Below are 24,594 nucleotides of genomic sequence, written 5' to 3'. Positions count from 1 at the left end.
CACTATCGCGGCCTCTCGTTGCGGAGCACGGGCTCCAGACGCGCAGGCTCAGTAGTTGTGGCTCACAGGCCCAGACGCTCCGTGGCACATGGGATCTACCCAGACCAGGGCTCGAACCCATGTCCCCTGCATTGGCAGGCGGATTCTCAACCACTGCGCCACCAGGGAAGCCCCCCATTTTATTCTTTAAATGACTTGGTGTCAAGATACATTTTTATATACTGAATAACTGAATGTAATTATAAAGGAAATTTATTGAGTCCCGGTATTACATTTTTTTTAAATAAATTTATTTATCTATTTATTTTTGGCTGTATTGGGTCTTCGTTGCTGCGCATGTGCTTTTCTCTAGTTGCAGCGAGTGGGGGCTACTCTTTGTTGTGGTGCTCGGGCTTCTTGCTGTGGTGGATTCTTTCATTGGGAGCACGGGCTCTAGGCGGACGGCTTTCAGTAGTTGTGGCACACGGGCTCAGTAGTTGTGGCTCCCGGGCTCTAGAGTGCAGGCTCCGTAGTTGTGGTGCACGGGCTTAGTTGCTCCACAGCATGTGGGATCTTCCCGGACCAGGGCTCAAACCCGGGTCTCCTGTGTTGGCAGGTGGGTTCTTAACCACTGTGCCACCAGGGAAGCCCCGAGTCCCAGTATTACATTTTAATTAGTGTAATTACTTTATTCTTTGAGGTGTCCAATGTAAGTTAAATAATCAACATAAGCATTTAAAGTAGCTGGTGTTTTGGGGTACCTGGGATCTCTGTATTATTCTTTTAACTGTGTGTCAATCTAAAAGTATCTGACAAAAAAAAGTTTATTTTAAAAAATAGTTGGCGATTTTAAAGCAAAAGAAAAAAGGCAAACAACAAATACATTCAAGCACTATGAAGATATGAAAGCAAATCTGAACTAATTCTTATACCATATCACTGTTGTGAGATAAAGCACCATATATAAAATTCATTAAAAAGAACACCTGAAATTTTTTTTTTCATTTTTTTTTGTTTTTCTAAAAAGACCATCATTCTAGTTCGTTTTCGCTTACTGAGAGAAAGCCCAACTTAGAAGGAAGAAATCATGTCTAACATTCTTTGGCCCACCTCAGAATCGTCCATGGCTGTTTTCAGTATGTTGGCGTGGGCAGTGACAGCCTGGACCGCAGCATTCTGAGCCACAATAGCCTGCTGAGTAGTGCAAGCAGTTTGGCTCAGAGCATCTTCTAAGCTCTTGGCTAGTGCTGAAGTTAAAAAAAAAAAAAAAAAAAAGTTAAAAACTAGATCCCTCCTACCAAATGACTTTAATCTTTCCCTCTTCACCTGTTGAGTCTTGCATTGCATTTCCCCCTCAAAACAAACAAAATACAGATTAAGTGAATCAAAATTTCACTTAAAAGTATGATAAAATATTAATAATAACTGAATCCAGATGGTGAATCTATGCAGGTTCATTACACTATTTTTACTTTTATGTATATCTGAATTTTTTCAAAATAAAACATGTTTTGTGTTTTCTATATGAAAGGGAAGATCGCAATAGGAAAGGCAAATATATAAAAGGATTGAAGATCACTTAAATGAGCCAGCATATAGTTTAAGAAACAATCAAAAAAATTTTGTGAAAGCGATTGTAACTACAGTGAACAGCAAAAGGATAAACACGAAGATATAAAATAGGACATCAAAATCACAAAATGTGGGGGAGGGGAATAAGAAAATGTAGATCTTTTAGAATGTGTTTTGAGCTTATATGACTATCCGTCTAAAGCAAGCAGATATAGCAATGGGTTAACACACTTGAAAACAAGGGTAATCACAAATCAAAAACACGCTACAGATTCACAAAAACCAAAAAGAAAGGAATTCAAGCAAAATACAAATGAAAACCATCAAACCACAAAAGGAAAAACCAAAAGAAGAAGAAAGGAACAAAGAAGACGTTAACTGGATAACAAGATTTTAAATGGCAAAAAATACATACCTATCAATAATTACCTTAAATGTCAATAGACTAAATGCTCCAATCAAAAGACACAGAGTGGCAGATTAGATAATAAAACAAGAACCTATAATATGCTGCCTACAATAGATCCATGTTAGGGCGAAAGACACACACAGACTGAAAGTGAGGGGATGGAAAAAGATATTTCATGCAAATGGAAACAATAAGAAAGCAGGGGCAGCAATACTCGTACCAGAAACAATACATTTTAAAATAAAGGACATGGAGAAAGACAAAGAAGAAAGACAAAGATGGACACTATATAATGATAAAAGGATCAATACAAGAAGAGGATATTACACTCATTAACTTATATGCACTCAATATTGGAGCATCTAAACACATAAAACAAATACTAACAGACATAAAGGGAGAAACTGATGGGAATACATAAATAGTAGGAGACTAACATCCCACTGACATCAACAGACAGATCTTTCAGGCAAAAAATCAACAAGGCAAAAGAGATCCTAAATGACACAATAAAACAGTTAGACTTAATTGCTATCTACAGCGACACTACATCCAAAAAACCAGAATACACATTCTTTTCAAGTGCGCATGGAACATTCTCTAGGACAGACCACATACTAGGACACAAAACAAGCCCAACAAATTGAGGATAAGTAATTAAAGATAGTAATTATTTCAAGCATCTTTTCCGACCATAATGGCATGAAACTAGAAATAAACCACAGAAAGAAAAACGAGAAAAAACCTATTACATACGGACTAAACAACATGCTACTAAAACACCAATAATAGGTCAAAGAGAAATCAAAAAATACCTTGAGACAAACAACAATGAAAGCACAACCATACAAAAATCTATGGGAGGCAACAAAAGCAGTCCTAAGAGGGACATTCATAGCAATAAAGGCCTTCCTCAAAAACAAATAAATAAAACTCAAATAAATAACCTAACCTACCACCTAAAAGATTAGAAAAAGAAGAACAAACAAAGCCTAAATTCAGCAGGAGGAAGGAAATAATAAAGATTAGAGATGAAATAAATAACACAGAGATTAAAAAAATGAAAAAAAATCAAAGCAAGAGCTGGTTTTTTGAAAGGTAAACAAAACCGACAAACCTCTAGCCAGGCTCACCAAGAAGAAGAGAGGACCCAAATACACAAAATAAGAAATGAAAGAGGAGAAATAACAACTAATACCACAGAAATACAAAAAAATCATTAAGAAGAAAATACTATGAACAGTTATATGCCAACAAAGTGGACAACCTTGAAGAAATGGACAAGTTTCTAGAAACATACAGCCTGCCAAAACTGAATCAAGAAGAAACATAATTTGTACAGACCAATCACTAGAAGTGAAATAGAATCTATAATTTAAAAAAACTCCCTGCAAACAAAAATCCAGGATCAGGTGGATTCACTGGGGAATTCTACAACAATATACAAAGAACTTATACCTATCCTTCTCAAATTCTTCCAAAAGACTGAAGAGGAGGGAACACTCCCAAGGTCATTCTATAAGCCAATATCACCCTGATACCAAAACCAGACAAAGACACTACAAAAAAAAAAGGAAAATTTACAGGCCAATATCTTTGATGAATGGAGATGTAAAAATCATCAACAAAATATTACCAAACCGAATCCAACAACATATAAAAAGGATCATCTACCATGATCAATTTGGATTCATTCCAGGGTCACAAGGATGGTTCAACATATGCAAATCAATCACTGTGATACACCACAGCAACAGAAGAAAAGACAAAAACCACACGATCATCTTGATAGATGCAGAAAAAGCATTTGATAAAATTCGACACCCCTTCATGATAAAAACTCTCACCAATGTGGGAGAACATAATAATAAAAGCCATTTATGGCAAACCCACAGCCAATATAATACTCAACAGTGAAAGGCTGAAAGTCTTCCCACTAAATTCTGGAACAAGACAAGGATGCCCACTCTCACCACTTCTATTCAACATAGTACTGGATAGTCCTAGCCACAGGAATCAGACAAGAAAAAGAAATAAAAAGTATCCAAATTGGAAGGGAAGAGGTAAAATTGTCATTATATGCAGATGACATGACACTCTACATAGAAAACCCTAAAGATTCCACACAGAAACTAGTAGAACTGATAAATGAATTCAGCAAGGTGACAGGATACAAGATTAATATAAAGAAATCTGTTGCATTTCTTTACACTAACAATGAAACATCAGAAAGAGAAAGTAAAGAAACAATTCCCATTTAAAGTCACACCAAAAAATAAAATAAAATACCTACAAATAAACCTAACCAAGGAGGTGAAAGACCGATACACCGATAAAGGAAACTGAATATGATTCAAAGAAATGGAAAGATATCCCATGTTCTTAGACTGGAAGAATTAATATTGTTAAAATGTCCACAGTACTCAAAGTAATCTACATATTTAATGCAATCCTTACCAAAATACCCATGACATTATCCACAGAACTAGAACAAATAATCCTAAAATTTATATGGAACCAGAAAAGACCCAAAATCGCCAAAACAATCCTGAGGAAAAAGAACAAAGTTGGAAAGATAACACTCCCAGACTTCAGGCAACACTACAAAGCTCAGTAATCAAAACAGTGTGGTACTGAAAGAGAACGAGACACATATGGATCAATGGAACAGAATAAAGAGCCCCAAAATAAACCCACACAGCTGAGACGAAAAACCAAATCCAAGTAATCAAACGAATGCCCTACATCTGTGCTCATTCTGGCTCTTCTACTCTGTACACAATTCTAACAAACTTGCCTCCCAGGAGTAGGACAGAGCCAGCAAGTTGAAGGAAAACAAGAACCACTCAAGGCAAAAAAAACAACAGAAAAACGTGGAGACAAAAAACAAAAAAAACCAAAAAACTATAAACAGCTGTCCTAAGAATTTAAAACTAACATCTCTTGGTCCAGCAAAAAGCTACATGCACACTACCTCCAGGGACATCAATATATTGCAGCACAGTACAATAAATTATGTTCCATGTGTTTAAGACAGGAAAATACATTTTTAGGTAACTGATACCTGTGTTTTTTTTGGCCCTGCGGCAGGCGGGCTCTTAGTTCCCCGACCAGGGATCACACCTGGGCCCTTGGCGCAGAGTCCTAACCACTGGACCGCCAGGGAAGTCCCACTAACATCTTTCTTTAAGCCATCAAAAAACCTAATGTAAAATTGAAACTTAAAAAGGAATATGCTTCGGTTAGGTGGAAACCAGCAATGTGTGGAACATTCCATCCCCCAATGATGTCAGATAAGGGGGCGGCTAGACTGAGTCCAGAGGCCAGGTAATAAACCAGAGTGGGAGCCATTCCAACCTGCACAAATATATGTATGAGTGTAACAGAAGACTCTTAGGCAAGTGGCCAAAACATAAATAATTTCTGTTCCGCAGAGTACAAAGAATCTTCAGCACTAACCATAATAAAAACAAAAGGACAAAGTACGTGAATCACTTGAATTTATGCGGATTAGAATAGCCCTTGTCACCTGGGTAAAAGTTTAGATTGAAAGAACACAAGTGATGAAATAAAGATGGTGAACAGAGCAACACCACTAAAGAAACCACAAAGAGCCGACAGATGAGAAACTTGTGTGACAGCTGAAGAAGAGAGCAACCGAGAGAGATGACCCAAGTACTTAAGAAGCGTCAGGTTTACATACACTCAATCTTAACTTGTTCTTGCTTCTCCTGTTGCGCAAGCCGAGCTGCAACTTCTTCAGGTGGCCGCTCCCTTACAGAAGTTGAGGATGCTTCCTCTTGCAGCAAAACTAAATGAGAGGAAATCAAATTTCAGCACAGAATTTCAACAGCTAATGGGGACATAAAAACACCATCATTTGTGCTTGCCAGATGTATCAACTTGAGGGCATTTTTGTGATAAAGATTCTAAAACCACATCATCACTCAATGATTCCAACACGAAGAAATAAAGGGTCAGCTCTTAAACCCCTTGCTTTCAAAGATTTATTCAGACTTTGAAATTTAGGGAATGCCTAGACATTGCATAGTTTTGATGAGCATATCATTTACATAACCACAAATACAGATAATTTAACTACCTGAAGTTGCAGGCTTGGGTTTTCCTTCACCAGTTTCAGGGTGATCAGTTTCTGTAGATTCCTCATGCTGAACCACAGGCGCTGGGATGGACAGTGTGTCACCTGCTGCAGAAATAATTTGAGCTGCATCTGTAGGTGCTATAAATATATGTTACACATGGTATTTACAGTTTCCTGGGTTAACAGAGAAACATACAGGAATCCACTACTATTACCTCCCACTTCACATCTGACTCCTTAAAGACACAAACACATGTGCTGCCACTACTCAAACACACAAACAGTCAGGGGCACTGCCCACTGCACAAACCCACACACAATGAGCAATGGCTGGGAAAGCACAAGAGAAGAGAGTCTGGTCAGCATCCACCTGCATTTTAACCATTATTCTCAGGCAAGCCTTCTAATAACAGCGCTAAATGGTACTAAATCTTAACATGAGAAGGGGACATAAGATTTACATAGCATGGAAATATAATAACAAATAAGAAAACAGCCTGTAATGAAGAAGGTAGATAAAAGAAAGTAACCAAAAACCATTTTTTAATTGCTTTGAAGAGTGGTAGAGATGAAAGAGGTGCGGGCAAGAACAGGATGGCAATTTTAAACACAAACAAGAAAAGTTCACAGTTTAGATGGCAAGTGAGTAAAGGACAGGACTCAGTTAAAAAAATTACTTCATAGACATATTTTTAAAGAAAAGAAGGTTGAAAAATCAAGAGCTTATAAATTATAAATAAAAGTGTTGATGGAAGAGAAATGAGTAATTCTGAAGGTGGAATAGATGGTGGGGTGGGGAGCAACAAAATGGAGAAAAAAAATTTTTAAATAAACTGAAGGTCCCATTTAAGAGTTAAAGTTGGACTATCACAAAGCCCATTAACTGGTCTCCTTGCTCTGTCCGTGGTTCCTTTATCTATTCTCCACAATAGCCAGTAATCTTATTAAAAGTCAGCTATCAATCCCCTGACTCATAATCCTCCCAACAACTTCCCATCTTACACAGACTAGAAAGCAAAACTCTTATGATGGCCTCCGAAGACTGCCACTATAGGCTTTCTGCTCCCTCTCTACTATTGCTATTATTCTCCTCTTACTCTACCTGGGTTTCATTTGCTCCTTGCTAGAATACGCCAAGCCTTTGCACTAGCTAATCCTTCTGCCTGGAAGCTCTTCCCCACCAGCCCTTTACATGACTGACTCCCTCATCTCTTTCTAGTCTCTGCCCAAATGACACCTTCCAGAGGAAACTTTTCTTACCCACTCCATTTAAAATTGCAATATTCCCTCCCACACTTATCACTGCATGACATCCTATACATAATTTACTTGTATATTTATATGCGACTTCCCTCCCCTCATCCCACTAAGGAATCTTCACAGCATTTGTGTGTTTGTTTTTACTGTTTTGTTCACTGCTATAACCCCAGTGCCTAAAAGACACCCAGCACTTGGCACACAGTAGATACTCAGTATTTACTGAGTGAAAGTCAGGTGATTTAATCAAGGACAGAAGTGAAAGGAGAAACATAATAAATTCAAATGCATGCAGACCAGGTTAGGACTAGGAAGTGCTATAAGTTATTGTGGGATTACAATCATCAAGGGAAAAAAAAATCTGCAGATCAAAACTAGATCAAGACACTTCATCACTAAGAAAGAAGAGAGAAGAAAGAGCTGGTGAACAGGAAGAAAAAAGAGGTGTGGAAAGAGAACAAATCTTAAAATCTAAAGAGAGGGAAAGCTAGGAGTCAGAGAAAAGGAAAAAGTAACAGAAAAATAAGTGTGCTGCAGGCAAGACAATTCTTGTTACCATTACTTAGTAGCTGTTCACAATAAAGCCCAATTTCATATCCCACTCAACCCTTAAAATGAGAGCCAAGATGACAGGTGAGAATACTCCCTCCCCAAGGTGAGGGAAGAGTCCTTCATGGGGACGGGCCCCCCTCTTGACCATGGGTACAAACACATTAAAACAATTCATTTACCTATAATTTTAAAAGAATGATTCTAAATATAGGTACCTGTTGTTGAAGCTGAAGTGTCTCCCTTTTGTTTTTGGAGCTGTGAAGCAGGCTGTCTAGATTCTTCCATTGCCTCAGATACACTAGAGATTTTTAGTGGACCAGACTGAATCTTGGAAATGAAAAACATTTAACATTTCAGATATGATAGTGTTCTTAAAAACAGGCAGCACAAAGTATCTTGTATTATTTTAAAAGTCAAGTTTTTCAGGCTTTTAACATAAAGGTATCAACAACTTACAACAATGTATTTTATTTTTTAATTTCTTTTAAACTTCTTTATTGGAGTATAATTGCTTTACAATGTTGTGTTAGTTTTCGCTGTATAACAAAGTGAATCAGCTACAAATATACATATATCCCCATATCCCCTCCCTCTTGCGTCTCCCTCCCACCCTCCCTATCCCACCCCTCTAGGTGGTCACAAAGCACCAAGCTGATCTCCCTGTGCTATGCGGCTGCTTCCCACTAGGTATCTATCTTACATTTGGTAGTGTATATATGTCCATGCCACTCTCTCACTTCGTCCCAGCTTACCCTTCCCCCTCCCCGTGTCCTCAAGTCCATTCTCTACGTCTGCGTCTTTATTCCTGTCCTGCCCCTAGGTTCATCAGAACCATTTTTTTTTAAGATTCCATATACATGTGTTAGCATAAGGTATTTGTTTCTCTCTTTCTGACTTACTTCACTCTGTATGACAGACTCTAGGTCCATCCACCTCACTACAAATAACTCAATTTCGTTTCTTTTTATGGCTGAGTAATATTCCATTGTATATATGTGCCAAAACAATGTATTTTATTAACCATAGTAAGAGAAGCCATCGTACTAGAAAAACGCAGTCCAAAAATGTCATTCCAAATGACTAGTCTATATTTTAATAGTAACAAAGACTTCTCTTAGGGCAACTAATAAAGTACATGATATATGACCTTCCCTTTAAACACCATTCCTTTTATATATACAACACTGAGAAGGCTATTTCCATTCGCATTCTAAATCCAGTTATGGTGTCTTCTAAATAAATTCAGTTAAAATCAAATTTGTTTTTAGAAGGCTCTGAGTAAAAATGAAAATTCATCTTTTTTCTCTTTAATCTCCAGATTCCCGTACCTGCACACTAAGATATATGATCCAATTGTGAGTGATGCCTGTTTTTCTCTTTCTCAGTAACCACCTGCCTTAAGTTTAAGGCACCACTCATTAACAGGACTGCCAGGTGATGTGCCACAGAAAATTACTGAGTAACAGAAATATTTTCATTTACCACCTATGTTGTCCCCCTTTTTGCCAGAACTTGGCATTGGGACTCAGATATCCCTAAGATGACTACTCAAACATAATAGAAATTGTTCTGAATTTTGTCACTACCAGAAATCAGAAATATAGCCATTTTCTTACTATTAAAATTTTGTTATTTTTTAACTCATGAAATGCATGCTCACTATATAACAAGCAAAATAACATCAAGATACATCATTGTTTTAGTTTGCCCCTTCATTGCTCCTTCCAGCACTCTCAGGGAGCCACTGCTAATGCCCTGAAATTAATCCTTCCACCCATGAGCTCAGGTATATATACATATACAATTTTTCATTTCTTTAAACAAACTAAAATAGTTAATTTTATATTATACAAATTATCATGTAACCTGCTTTTTTTCATTTAACAACACATTATGTACATTCGCTTCCGGTCAAGAAACTCTTTTTAGTTGAATAATATCCTAATTTAATTGTATATCCTAATGAAGTGGCAAATCCCATAATTTGGTCAATTACTCCCCTACTTATGGACATTCAAGTTGTTTCCTGATTTTTGTTAAGCATTCTTGTCCACAGACAACTGAAAAGCACTAGAGTGTGATGTCTGCAGGATAGCTGCCAGAAGAGGGAGTGCTGGGTCAGAGGGCTTGTATATTTTTAAGATATTATCACTTTCACATAAGGTTCTGGCAACTCACACTCTCACAACAAATGTGTGTGTATGTGTTTGTGTATAAATATGATCTATTTCCAGACTCCGTTGTTCTGTTCCTCTAATTTCTATTCCTATGTCAAAACCTTATTGTTTTATGAAAGTAGGATTATAACAGTCAGTATCTGGAAAAGCAAGTGACCTCTGACCCCCTACCCCAACACTTTTTAAAAATGTCCTTGACTAGTCTTATACATTACTTATTCCTCCACATGAACTTTAAAATCATCTTGTCTGGTTCTTTACCCTCTGGAAAAATCAATTAGAATTCATATTAGATGTCTGTGTGTGTATTTATGTACACATACACACACATCATAAAAACATTATTTCTCTCAAATATATACATATTTAAGAGAGATTTGAGAGAAATGCATATATTTAAGAGAAATGACATTTTAATATTACATCCCATCCAGGAACATAACATTTGTCACCATTTAGACAGGTCTTATTCTATGTCCATCAAAAAGATTTTAGGTTTATCTTCTCTCAGTATTTACTGTCTATGCGTAAATAACCATGTTGACACTAAAAGGGTTACCATGAAATAAAATGCATAGTTTCTAAAAGAAACAAGTTTGTAAGAACACACAACAGTATAGAGTGCTGAATAAATGGTACAAATTAAAAAATAAAAACACTGGGCTTCCCTGGTGGCGCAGTGGTTAAGAATCTGCCTGCCAATGCAGGGGACACGGGTTCGAGCCCTGGTCTGGGAAGATCCCACATGCCGCGGAGCAGCTGGGCCCGTGAGCCACAATTACTGAGCTTGTGCGTCTGGAGCCTGTGCTCCGCAACAAGAGAGGCCATGATAGTGAGAGGCCCGTGCATCGCGATGAAGAACGGCCCCCGCTTGCCACAACTAGAGACAGCCCTCGCACAGAAACGAAGACCCAACAGAGCCACAAATAAATAAATAAATAAAGTCACAACCTTCCTCCCAACCCAGCCCTAAAAAAAAATAAAAAAATAAAAACATTAATTCCTATTGGAATTCAGCTGTGTAGTGAAGGATGCAGGCCTTGAAGAGAACACTGAAAGACAAAAGAAAGGAAGTCATTCTGAGTAGAAGACAGACATGAGAAGAGTTGTACAAATGGAAAGGATCACTCTTTAGTTCTCTAGTTTACCAAGGACCTTGGAACAATGCCTGGTACATAATAATCACTTGATTGACATTTGAGTAAATGAATGAATGAAAAGCACAAGGCATATTTGTAAGGTAAACAAGTATGAAACTAAGTATTTATGAGCAGGACCATACAGAGATAAGACTGGAAATGTAAATGACAGCCAGAATGCCAAGGGTAATAAATATCAACCTAAGAACCAGCAAAAGCCATAAACGACAGAAATAAAGGAACCAATAGCCAGCTCCCAGGTTAACATTTAACCACTCCTGGCTTCACTTTCCTTATTCAGAACATGAGACAATCTCTCTTCTGTCTTTAAAACAATAGCAATCAAAGTTCTTGATTAAGTGATATGATGAAAATATCATGAAAACATCACAGCACATATTCTAAAAGATTCTCTGATACTGATATAAGGATGGCCTAGATCATGTTAGGAAGAGAGACTGGGGGGTTGGAGACTGGGAGGAAGTGGGAAAGGCTGTGTGTCAGGGGAGAGGAACAGGGCTAATTTAAATACAAAGTGATAAAGGTCAGAAATGAGATAAAGATGGTGGAAAGAAAAAGAATAAACATTAGAGATCTAACAAGATAGGACAGCTAGGACTTTCCTGGTGGCGGAGTGGTTGAGAACCCGCCTGCCAATGCAGGGGACACGGGTTTGAGCCCTGGTCCGGGAAGATCCCACATGCCGCGGAGCAACTAAGCCCGTGCGCCACAACTACTGAGCCTGCGCTCTAGAGCCCGCGAGCCACAACTACTGAGCCCACACACCACAACTACTGAAGCCCGCGCACTCAGAGCCCGTGCTCCACAACAAGAGAAGCCCGCACCACAACGAAGAGTAGCCCCTCCTCGTCGCAAGTAGAGAAAGCCCACGCGCAGCTACGAAGACCCAATGCAGCCAAAAATAAATAAATAAATGAATTTAAAAAAAAAAGAAATGAATGACATTTAAAAAAAAAAAAGATAGGATAGCTACAAAATATGGGCAGCTGTGAAGATGAATCCAAGAATTCTAATGGAGCTACTTGACAGCATGGTACAATCTTTAATACATGAAAAGCAAATCAGGAAGAGTGCAAGTTTTGAGGTGGTGGAGTACAGACATGCAAAGTTCACAAGTGGCGATGTTCAGCAGGGTAGGGAAAGTGGAACAAGAAGAGGCCAAGGCTATTGAGAATGACACCTGAAGTCATGTCAAGGGAGAAAAGAACACTACTCTGAACTGTTCAGCCTGACTGTATGCTCCTGAAATTGCTTCCAGCTCTTTCTCCCAGGTCATGGAGCTTAAAATAGGCCCAGGACTTTAGAATGAAGTCATAGGATTCTGCTCCTTGACTACTGAAGCGGCAACACTACCTCCCTCAGCCCACATAGACATTTTAAAGTTCAGATGGAAGAATAAATGATGTAGAAGACCAAGAACATGTTGAGTCATTTGGGGTGGAGGTGAGAGAAATCACAGGGCACCTGCTTTTCCACATAGTAACTCTGTCATAGGATTGGTCTCGAGACCATGTTAGATACTGGAGAACAGACGTCTACTCAGTTTCTAAAAAAGAACTGGGGGCTTCCCTGGTGGCGCAGTGGTTAGGAATCCGCCTGCCAATGCAGGGGACACGGGTTCGTGCCCTGGTCCGGGAAGATCCCACATGCCACGGAGCGGCTAGGCCCGTGAGCCACAACTACTGAGCCTGCACGTCTGGAGGCTGCGCGTCTGGAGCCTGTGCTCCGCAACGGGAGAGGCCGCAACAGTGAGAGGCCTGCACACCGCGATGAAGAGTGGCCCCCGCTCACCGCAACTGGAGAAAGCCCTTGCACAGAAATGAAGACCCAACACAGCCAAAAATAAATAAATAAATAAATAAATTTATTTTGAAAAATAAAAAATAAAATGGCCCCATGGGGATGGCTTTAAAAAAAAAAAGAACTGGTCAGCCATGTCCAGCCTCACAGCATAAAGAAATATCCAATACCAAATCACCAAAAATTCATGCTCTCTTTTATACATTTTTTTCAAGCACCCGTTTGAAAGAAGAAATATGTTAAGATGTTTAAAAAAAAATTTGTAAGCCTATCGGGGTAAAAAAGGGTGAAACTGAAGAATATGCACAAACTTCCAGGAATACTAGAAGGTATTCCCATCACAGAATCAGTATGTAGCTGAAAATTCTGTGGCTGTTTTGAGGTCTAAAAGGAGCCATTACTAACTATGACATGTGGGTCCTGTGTCATGGCCATTCTACATTTATGTTTTTAGTCTTCTAAGTCAGAGTTTGAGAGCTGCAATGCTGTAGGCTGACACAGAACCCCCTCCATCCACAGGGCAGCTGGGGTTACTTCTGCCTGAGCTGCCCCTTCCATTTACCCTTGTGTGCCACATAATTATTTTCTATACCATGTGGACTAAATGAGAGCACTTATGGGACTCCAAAGGGATAAAAACCCAGCTCTACATAATATTACTTCAATTTTTAAAAAAATGAAAACATATACCCGGCAAAATATTTTCAAGATGAAAACAACCTGCTTTTCAAAGTATTCTCTAGGATAAACTGAAATTGTGCTTAAAACTCTTACCGGCTTCTTTGGTGATGGAACAGTATACGGTGGGGAACCAAGAACCATCTCAAAGAGTTTGTCTGAGTAAGGTATGGTTTTCTCTACATTTTTCCGGAAATGGGAATCCCATTTGGCGTACAGGATAGTGCCACCAATACCGCCACCAACAAACAAGATGCCAGCTCCGGCAATTTTGCTAGGAGACAACCTAAGTGAAAGAAATAGGAAACACATTTTTATTTTTCGGCTCTCCTAAACCTACTTCCCTAGACTAATGTAAGAGTCTCAAAGACCTCAAGCCTCTATTTCTCTATCACTGATTCAGATCACAGCAGCCCAGTTTATCACCACAGCTGCACATCACCTTTCCCTGATTTGTTTTTTAATATGTTCACAACAAAAAATAATATTTCTTTATGGATAATTTTTTAACAGTAATATCTAGGATAGGAAGAATGAAGCAATTTTCCCTTTAACATTTAAAACTTAGCATGTTCAGGGACTTCCCTGGCGGTCTAGTGGTTAAGAATCCGCCTTCCAATGCAGGGGGTGCAGGTTTGATCCCTGGTCAGGGAGCTAAGATCCCACATGCCTCTGGGCCAAAAAACCAAAACATAAAACAGAAGCAGTATTGTAACAAATTCAATAGACTTTAAAAATGGTCCACATCAAAAAAAAAAAAAACCTTGGCATGTTCACAATCATGAGGTTTCCTTTGAACCCAAAAAACAAGTATCACTAATTTTCAACAGTCCTCTCCCTTAAACATTTCCGTAAATACAATAAAACAAATGTCAAGTAGAACAAATACTTTTTAAGTTCCAACGTGCTGAGTTCTGGATGTAAATCTATTTGCCATAAAGGGGTGGGGGGTCTACCTTGGATGCCATTCAGTCACCAAAGAACCAAAAGGAGCACCATAACGAATTTTCACCTACAAATAAATAATGCTCCAAAGATATTACGGCAAAGCTCCAGTGTTTGTACCCCTTAAAAAAAAAGACTTTAAGCAGATGTTCTCATATCCAAAGAACAAACACACACACACGCCCCTCAGCATACAGTTAAAAGCCTATTTATTTACAAGGAGACATGCTACATACCGAGAACTGCCTGGAGTGGAGTATCTACGACATGGTCGCAATGGACGGAGTACAAACTTCCCACAAAGACAACTCTAGAAAAGAAGGAGAAAACACCACAACCAACAGAGTTATAAGAATCTGGGAGGACTTTAGGGTTGGGAACTCAGTAGTAGTACTTTTATTACAAATACAACTGTCTTCATTAAACAAAAATTTATTTTACTTTCAGAAACCAACTTACCATGAAACATATTTACAAACCCTTAAAAACAGTGATGCTTCCTGCGCCCCAAGGCTCATATAAAACTACTTTTTTTTTAAATTAATTAATTAATTTATTTATTTATTTTTGGCTGTGTTGGGTCTTCGTTTCTGTGCGAGGGCTTTCTCTAGTTGCGGCAAGCGGGGGCCACTCTTCATCGCGGTGCGCGGGCCTCTCACTGTCACGGCCTCTCTTGTTGCGGAGCACAGGCTCCAGACGCGCAGGCTCAGTAGTTGTGGCTCACGGGCCCAGTTGCTCCGCAGCATGTGGGATCTTCCCAGACCAGGGCTCGAACCCGTGTCCCCTGCATTAGCAGGCAGATTCTCAACCACTGCGCCACCAGGGAAGCCCAAACTACTTTTAAGATTTCAAAAAAAAAGGGACTATGAGACCATGATCAATCAGCATTTTTTTAAATTGAGGTATAGTTGATGTATGGTATAAGTTTCAGGTGTACAACACAGTGATTCACAATTTTTAAAGGTTATATTCTATTTATAGTTATTATAAAATACTGGCTATACTTCCTGTGTTGTACAATATATCCTTGTAGCTTATTTATTTTACAAATGGCAGCTTGTATCTCTTAATCCCCTTCCCCTGTCTTGCCTCTCCCCACTTCCCTCTCCCCACTGATAAGCACTGATTTGTTCTCTGTATCTGTGAGTCTGTTTCTGTTATATTCACTAGTTTGTTGTGTATTTTTTAGATTCCACGTATAAGTGATATCATACAGTAATTGTCTTTGCCTAATTTATTTCACTTAGCATAATGCCCTCCGAGTCCATCCATGTTGCTCAAATGGCAAAATTTCATTCTTGTTAATGGCTGAGTAGTATTCCATTTTACACACACACACACACACACACACACACACACACATATTCTTCATCCGCTCATCTGTTGATGGACACTTAGGTTGCTTCCATCTCTTGGCTATTGTAAATACTGCTGCTATAACACTGGGGTGCCAATCAGCACTTTTAATGTTATGTATGCTAATTATTTCTTAGAGACAATTTGCCATGTTTTCTTTTTTATAAATTTATTTATTTTATTTATTTTTGGCCACATTGGGTCTTCGTTGCTGTGTGCAGGCTTTCTCTAGTTGCGGCGAGCGGGGGCTACTCTTCATTGTGGTGGCTTCTCTTGTTGTGGAGCACAGGCTCTAGGCACGCGGGCTTCAGCAGTTGCGGCACGCAGGCTCTAGAGCGCAGGCTCAGTAGTGGTGGCACACGGGCTTAGCTGCTCTGCGGCATGTGGGATCTTCCCAGACCAGGGCTTGAACCCGTGTCCCCTGAGTTGGCAGGCAGGTTTTTAACCACTGCGCCACCAGGGAAGCACCATGTTTTCTTAATTGGCAAGAAAAAACAAAACAAAGTATAAAATATCTATTTTTACTTTGTAAACGCAGACATCTGAAAAATCACCTACAGAGTCTAGCAAACAACACTGCACTATAAGATACATATGAATGCACTCAGGGCAGAGATCCAACCTTAGCTTAATCTACCCAGAAAACCAAGTTTCCCATCTCTACGATGATTATGTAGCTACTCAATTCCAACAGGCATTCATCTAAATCTAAAAGTTCATTTTGGTTTCTCCTAATGTGTAATTAGACTAAAAGTCAATAGTTTTAAGAAAAAAAACTAATTTTACTAATGTCATAAATGTTCATGTAAATACTTATCTCCATATAAGTTGTCTACCTTTACACAAAAGCAAATGATCAAGACAATGTTGTGTGATTTGTTTTAATCAAAGTAAAGCACATAACATCAAATGTTTCTTAACAAAATGTAGATCCCTTAAATAAAACAAATAATTGGGCATCTAAATACTATTTGGGGAGGGTTTTGATAAACTTAAGGCCATTCATAGCTATCAATTTGAAATTTCAAACTTATTGTATCCAGAAATAATATCTTTCTTTATACCAAGTAGGAAATCAAACAGCAGCAAGGGAAAAAAAATGCTTTCTCTAGGTTCCTTGATGAAACTGCATCTAAGGAATAACAGAAAAACACAAACTTCCTTTTAAAAGTATCTTAAATTTTAAGAAAATATATCACATGTCAGAGAGCACATGAAATTACTCTAGAATTATAGCTGCATTTACATTCTATTTGCCAAAGCCTAGAGCTAAACATCAAATTAACATATTAATACACTTGGGGGAGGAAAAACTGTATGTTTTACAATGTGTAAAGCAGCTATAATTGGTATTTTAAAAGTATTTCAATTAGTACCTTTAGTGTAGAATTCTCAACCGAAATTACAAGAAAAGGGTGTTTCCCTACTGTTCTATAAGACAAGTAGCATGAAATTTCAAACAGAATTGCATCTACTTTCATATATCAACAACTCCATTTTGTTCACTTAGGGATGAAATATTAGGAAACCATTAAAGTTATGTTTTGTTTAAGAAAGCATTTTTTTACCTCAATGGGTATAAAAAGGTATTCAAGTCAAAAATTAAGGCACTGTTAACAGTGGATAATTAGCTAATTGGAATGTCAAGCAGCAAACATAATAATGGATACTTGATTCTGTGTAATACAGAGCCAAATTCAACACTAGAGTTTGAGAACACCCTAATTCACAGCAATATATATTTTTTAATCTGTTCCTTTATCCATCTTCTACTTTTACCTTGCCCCTCTTCCCTCCCTTTGACAGATATATTTGATGTGATTGTAAGTTTATAGTTCCTAGCATTAAGTAAATTTAAAATCTAAAATTCAAAATCAAAATTCAAAATGTTTAGTTACATACAGAGTGAAGACTCCCTCATACTTCTGTCTTCCAGCCACTTAAGATTCCCTCTCCTTAGGCAACCAATGCTAATCTGTTTCTTATATATTCAGATATTTTGTGACGGAGAATTCCGGGCACGCCTCCTTTACACAAACGAAACCATAACATACACCCAGTCCTGTACTAAAGTTCACTCAACAATATACACTTGAGCTCATTCTGTATCAGCACATGAAAATCTTCCTACTGGATCTGAGTGATTCAGTGCTCCACTGTATGGTTGGTTGCACGGCTGTTAGCATAACTGATGCCATCTTAGGCCCACATAGTTCCTCCTGTCCTTCCACAGACCCTGCCCAGGATGGTACTGTGTGGTAAATCGCTACTCTGTCATCAAAGGCTTTGTACTTAATAGATATTGTTTAATAATCATTAGGACCAGGGGGCCTCTATGCTCTGTTAGTCCCCAAACATTGAAGACCTTTGCTGACGTATTCCCCTACCCATGAGACCAGTTACCCACTCAATCATCTTGACTTAGGAATGCACGTCCTGTTCCCAAGCACGTACCCCTGTACTCTAGGTTAACTATAAAATCGTCCCAATAGCCCCTCAGACATGCAGAGTGCAGTTGTGAGCGCTTCCGGATCACTGTCTGCCGGATCCCATCCTGTAAGTTACCTTATAATAAACTGATCTGTTGATTATGTGGAGCTGCCTGCCTTGTGTTTTGGTCTCAAGACGCTCTCAGTTCGGTGGGTACATTTCATTCCCTCTGGCCTCCAACAGTTGTCACTTAATATATTTAACCAGCCTCTTTTTGATGGTGACTGAGGTTTTGTTTAAATTTTTATTATAATAAACAATGAGAAACATACATCATTTGGGGTCAATTCCTAAAAGTATTCCTAAAAGTAACACCTGAAACGTTGGTAAATGTTGCCCTATTAGGGGCGTCCCTGGTGACGCAGTGGTTAAGAGTCCGCCTCCCAGTGCAGGGGACGCGGGTTCCCACAGCCTCTCCAACAGCATTGCAGTGCAGTTTTAACCACAGTTTCCTCTGTTATGACTGTGCATCTTTTAATATATTTATGATCTGTTTTATTTCCTCTTCTATGAACTATCAGAGTGTATCCTTTGACCACTTTTAAATAAGATTGATCATCTTCATGTTCTAAGTGTTCTTTACACATGAAGAAAAATTAGCCATGTCCCTGCTACTTGCAAATGGTTTTATCCAGTTTGTGATACTTTTATAGCCAAAAGTGTCCATCTTTTATGACTTCCGGGTTTTCTCCTATTCTTAGAAAGCCACCCTCCGATGATAAAATAAGTCTTCCATGGTTTTACTCTCATGGTTTCATCTTCTTTATATTTAAATCTATGAATCCAGTGTAAAGTATACGGCATGGATTCAACTTTATTTTTTCCTAAATGTCTATTCAGTGGTCCCTAAGTCGTAGACTGAATAATCCATTTTTTTCCCCAACAATTTGAAATGCCACCTTAAAATATACTCAATTCCTTGATGCATTTAGATTTCCTAATTTGTTCCACTGTTCCACCTATTCACACACTTCTATTCATAGACTAATACCACAATGTTTTAACTACTGCATCTTAGAATTAGGTTTTAACCTGGTAGAGCTAGTCCTCTCTTCTAGTACTATTCTTTTTCAGAATTTTTCTGGATATTCTTGTTTTTGTTTTTGTTTTTGAAAGCTGAGCTTTCAATTAAACAACTGTAATATGCACCCTGATTTAAGAAGGGATAAAATGTGAAAAAATTCGTCTTTTATGACCAAAAAATAGTAGCAATAAAAGGTCTCACACTTGGGACTTGCCTGGTGGTGCAGTGGTTAATAATCCGCCTGCCAATGCAGGGGACATGGGTTTGATCCCTGGTCCAGAAAGATCCCACATGCTGCGGAACAACTAAGCCCGTGTGCCACAACTACTGAGCCTGTGCTCTAGAGCCCGTGAGCCACAACTACTGAGCCCACGCGCTGCAACTACTGAAGCCCACACACCTAGAGCCCATGCTCCGCAACAAGAGAAGCCACCGCAATGAGAAGCCTGCGCACCACAACAAAGAGTAGCCTCCGCTCGCCGCAACTAGAGAAAGCCCACGCACAGCAATGAAGACCCAACGCAGCCTAAAAATTAATTTAAAAGAAGTTTCATACTTCTGTACAAAAAAAAAGAAAATTGATTGTATCCTGACGCAAATAAATAGATTTTTATCTGAAATAGTGGCTCCTGGTTTAAAAAATTTAAGTATCCTGTTCATTAGGCTACCGTCATAGTCTATGTTGCATTTCATATTCCAAACAGAGCTTTAAGAGTCAGGAAATTTAAGTTTTCTACGGTTTTATCACCCAAGTATGAATCCCTAGATACAAAGTTTAGTCTTGCCTATTAAAAAAATATGGATATCTTCTAAGTCTATTAATCCATAGGTCTTTTACTCTATAGGTGTTCCCTCCAGTAATCATTCAGTTGAAGAAATCTGCTTGTTCAACCTGCAGAATTTTCCACAGACTGGATTTTGTTCAAGGTGCAATTTAACACGTTCCTGTCCTCTGTATTTCCTGCAAGCTGGAGCTGGAACCAGACACTTGATCAGACTCAGGTTTAGTCTCTTTGGCAAGACTTTAGAGGGTGGTGTTTTCTTTCATTGGGAGGCACACAACGTCTGCTTGCCTCTCTTTTTGTGCTGTTATCAATTGTGCTTATGTACAATGTCTAGATCCATTAATTTATTGGAAGTTGCAAAAAGTGGTCTCTAATTCTATTTTTCATTTATAATTTGACGTATTTTATAAAGAGATGCTTCCCCTCATCTACAATTTGATTACTCAATAGTACAGTTCATATAGGAAAGGCAGGATAAATGGTTGATTCTTCTTATCCTTTTATCCAGTTATCCTCTGATGATGAACAATTGTGCGGTTTTTTGGTTTTCATTTATTAATTGTGACAGATTGTATTTTCCAAACACTGCCATATTTCACATCTCACATGCTTTTCTAGAACCTTGCCACTTCCCCAGAACCTTGCAAGCTCGTGAGACCCCAAGAACCTCCTAATGGAACCTCCTTAGAAATGAAAGATATTTACTTATATGTTATTTCCTTATAAGTATATATAATACAATATAATTTTTATCTGTATAATAATAAATATTATTTACCGTAAAAGAATAAATAAAGCCTAGGTTTGAGGTGATCTGTTTTACAGCTATAACCAAACAAATGCTTGTACCTGGAAATAGGGTGCTACTATAAAACATACGGCACGTGTTAATGACTTTGGGACTGGGGGGTGGGGAGTGAAAGTTGGAAGGGCCTTGAGGAGACTGTCAGCAGAAGCCTAATGGCCTTCACAGAAGCTGTTTTGGTGAGGGCTTAAGAAAAGTGAGAAAAATATTTTTGGAACCTGGAGGAAAGAGGGATCTTTGTATGTAGTGGCAGAAGTTTATCAAAATCGTCACCCCCGTGGTAAGACATGGAAAATAGAAAATTAGGTACAGCTATACCTAATGAACTGATGGATTTAGCTAAAGAGAGTACTAAGCAGAACGTTCACAAGTGCCAACTGCTTCCTTTTAGCAGAGTATGATAAGGATAGAGCCGGGCTTCTGAAACACACACAAACCAAAAAAAACTGTTTAGCTTTCAAGCAAAATTTGAAGGAAATATAAAGGAGCCAGTACTTGGTGGGTTAAAAAATAAGACTGTTTCTCATTCTCAGCCTCTCCAGTTAGCAACGATCCTTTAAGACCTCAGAAAGATCTCAGGAGGTGCTCCTCACAGAACTTTTTATACTGAGAAAAGGCCCATTAAGGATCTTAAGAGTATGCATCCCATATTCTTTTTATTAAACAACAGGGCAACTGAAAATCTTAGGGGTTTGAGACCACAGCAGCCTCACAGCGAGCCCAAAATTGGAGAAGAGCTTATTCTGATCAGATTTGTGGGTGTGGCTTTTGTCTAATGGAGAAAACCCCAGTAAGACCCACAAGAAACCCACAAAGTCCTTAAGATGAAAAAAAAACAGGCCGGCCTGGATTTAAAGGTGAAAAGAGTATAAAACAAATAGAGGTTTTTGGACTCTAGAACTTCTACAGACAGAAAGCAGTCTGAGAAAACGATTCAGCTGCCAACAGGCGACATATCTGGAAAAGGAAGGATGGGGCTTCCCTGGTGGCGCAGTGGTTAAGAATCCGCCTGCCAATGCAGGAGACATGGGCTCGAGCCCTGGTCCGGGAAGATCCCACATGCCGTGGAGCAACTAAGCCCGTGCACCACAACTACTGAGCCCGCGAGCCACAACTACTGAGCCCGTGCACCTAGAGCCCGTGCTCCGCAACAAGAGAAGCCACCACAATGAGAAGCCCGCGCACCATAATGAAGAGTAGCCCCTGCTCGCAGCAACTAGAGAAAGTCCACACGCAGCAACCAAGACCCAACGCAGCCAAAAATAAATAAATTAATTAATTAAATAATTAAAAAAAGAAAAGGAAGGATGATTCAAAGGGTGAAATCTGAAGCCCAGAGGGTAGAACCAAGAGCTATGGAGGGGGACTTCCCTGGCGGTCCAGTGGTTAATACTCAGCGCTTCCACGGCAGGGGGCTCGGGTTTGGGGAACTAAGATCCGGCATGCCGCGCAGTGCAGCCAAAAAAAAAGAGCTATGGAGAAACATTCCCAAGCAAGAGGACTCAGTCCTAATTAAGCAAACAGCAACATGTGCCAGTTGGATTTGACATCTGTTGTGAACGGTGACTGCTGTGTGCCTCTCTGGATGGGAGTGTCACGCTGTACTGTGTGTAGGGTATATGGGGAACAGATAACTTGTCTCTTTAGTTCACAGGTCTTTAGACTGAAAGGAAAGGCACTTAAGGAACTGTACCCAACAGACCACATTCAAGATGTCTTAGCTGCAAAGGGATCTGATTTGACAGCAAGATCCTGGTCCGTTAGTCTAAGCCTGATGCTGTGATGGGATGAGGTTCTGGAGGGTTATGAGGAAGGCTGTGAATGTATTCACATGTGGGAGGAATGCAAGTTGTGGCTACAAGGCAGACTGTATTGTCCAAAACTGACTACAACAATATTTCCTGTAACACATGCTCTTCCAGAAACTTGCTACTCCTCCAGCAAACTGAGCCCTTCCCTGGAACCAGGGCACGCCTTAGTTACTAGTTTACTAATAGAGGGCAGTGAAAGTGAGGCCCTGTGACTTCTGAGACCAGGACATAAAGGGGATACAGCTTCTGCCTGGCTCTGCCTCTCGCCACACTTGCTCTTGGAACACAGCCGCCAAACTGGGAGGAAACCCAGACACACATGTAGGTGTTCCAGCCAACAGTCCCAGCTGAGGTCTCAGCTGCAGCCAGTATCAACTGCCAGACACCGGGAGTGAGGAAGCCTTTGAGATGACTCTAGCCCCAGCCATGGCCTGACTAAAACCTCACGAGGGACACAAAATGCCCAGCTGAGGCCAGGAAACCCCCAGAACTGAGGGAGGCAGTAAATAAATCTTTTACCCCAAGCTCAAGGTGCCTTAGCAAACTAAAACAAGATCTTTATCAATTCATGGATTTAAACACTTTAGATGAACTTAAACCAGTTGCAACTGTTATCCTTTTGAAGACTCAAATTGTCCCATTTTTGGCTAATGGATGCTACTTCAAGTTTATTATATATTATTTTATATTACTTTAATTATATATATATATTTAAGTCTAGCTCTGTATATATCAGGCCATCTGCAACTGCCTGGTGTTAAGTGTTTTGTTTTTTTCTCTGTGTGGTAAAATTGGCTTATAAAATTCACTTTAAATTTTAAAGTGTACATTTCAGTGGCATTTAGTACATCCACAATGCTGTACAACTATCACCACTATCTAGTTCCAGAACAGTTTCATCACTCCAAAAGTAAATTCCTGTACCAACTAAGCAGTCTCCCCATTTTCCCTTCTCCCCAGCTCCTGGCAGCCACTATCTACTTTCTGGCTCTACATTGGCAGGTGGATTCTTAACCACCGCACCACCAGGGAAGCCCCAAAACATTTTTTAATTTTGTGAAATCCAATTTATCTTGTGTCTTTTGGTGTCACGTGTAAGAAACCACTGACAAATCCAAGGTCTACCTTCAGAACTCTCTTTCTTAAGCACCAAACTAAACTCTCTATTTATATAAACTAAACGTCCTAACTTTAACACACAAAATATTGGACATTTCTTAGTTCTGGAATACCTTTTTATTAATAATAACCAACAATGTAGAAAAGACAATACTGTTTCAAAACAATTTGCCTTGACACATAGCCTTGTAATAAATGTTATAAGGTTAGCATTGCTGCTTCCAACCTATAGAAACATGATTTTAACAAACCCCAAAAAAGCGAGTTAAAACACACAATTCCCATGTAATGTTCTTTTTTTTTTAAACAACAGCTCCTGTTTATTTTATTTTTTTTTTAATTTTTTTTTTAAGTATTTTATTTATTTATTTATTTGGGCCCCGTCTTAGTTGCGGCAGGCAGGCTCCTTAGTTGCAGCATGCGAACTCTTAGGTACGGCATGCATGTGGGATCTAGTTCCCTGACCAGGGATCGAACCCAGGCCCCCTGCCTTGGGAGCGTGGAGTCTTAATCACTGTGCCACCAGGGAAGTCCCTGTTTATTTTATTTTATTTTTATTTATTTATTTTATTT

The 24,594-nt window shown here is 39.1% G+C and overlaps 1 protein-coding gene across 7 annotated transcripts in view; it reads right to left on the bottom strand.

Moving 5' to 3' along the window:
- Nucleotides 1-24,594, bottom strand: part of IMMT (inner membrane mitochondrial protein) — a 50,422-nt gene that overhangs the window by 19,634 nt on the left and 6,194 nt on the right. For 3 of the 7 annotated variants that reach the window (XM_036872922.1, XM_036872924.1, XM_036872923.1), the window contains exons 2-7: nucleotides 14,868-14,941; nucleotides 13,783-13,972; nucleotides 8,087-8,198; nucleotides 6,063-6,200; nucleotides 5,664-5,771; nucleotides 1,090-1,226 (exon numbers count right to left, since the gene is read on the bottom strand). In XM_036872922.1, the coding sequence (XP_036728817.1) occupies nucleotides 1,090-1,226; nucleotides 5,664-5,771; nucleotides 6,063-6,200; nucleotides 8,087-8,198; nucleotides 13,783-13,972; nucleotides 14,868-14,941 (759 nt within the window). The remainder of the gene's footprint in view (nucleotides 1-1,089; nucleotides 1,227-5,663; nucleotides 5,772-6,062; nucleotides 6,201-8,086; nucleotides 8,199-13,782; nucleotides 13,973-14,867; nucleotides 14,942-24,594) is intronic. The other 4 variants (XM_036872927.1, XM_036872925.1, XM_036872926.1 and 1 more) reach the window with 2 other exon arrangements.

Source organism: Balaenoptera musculus, chromosome 13 (assembly GCF_009873245.2).
Source record: "Balaenoptera musculus isolate JJ_BM4_2016_0621 chromosome 13, mBalMus1.pri.v3, whole genome shotgun sequence".
In the NCBI taxonomy this organism is placed as follows: Eukaryota; Metazoa; Chordata; class Mammalia; order Artiodactyla; family Balaenopteridae; genus Balaenoptera; species Balaenoptera musculus.
The sequence above is the reverse complement of the archived record's forward strand: the minus strand, read 5'-3'. Positions and strand labels throughout refer to the sequence as shown.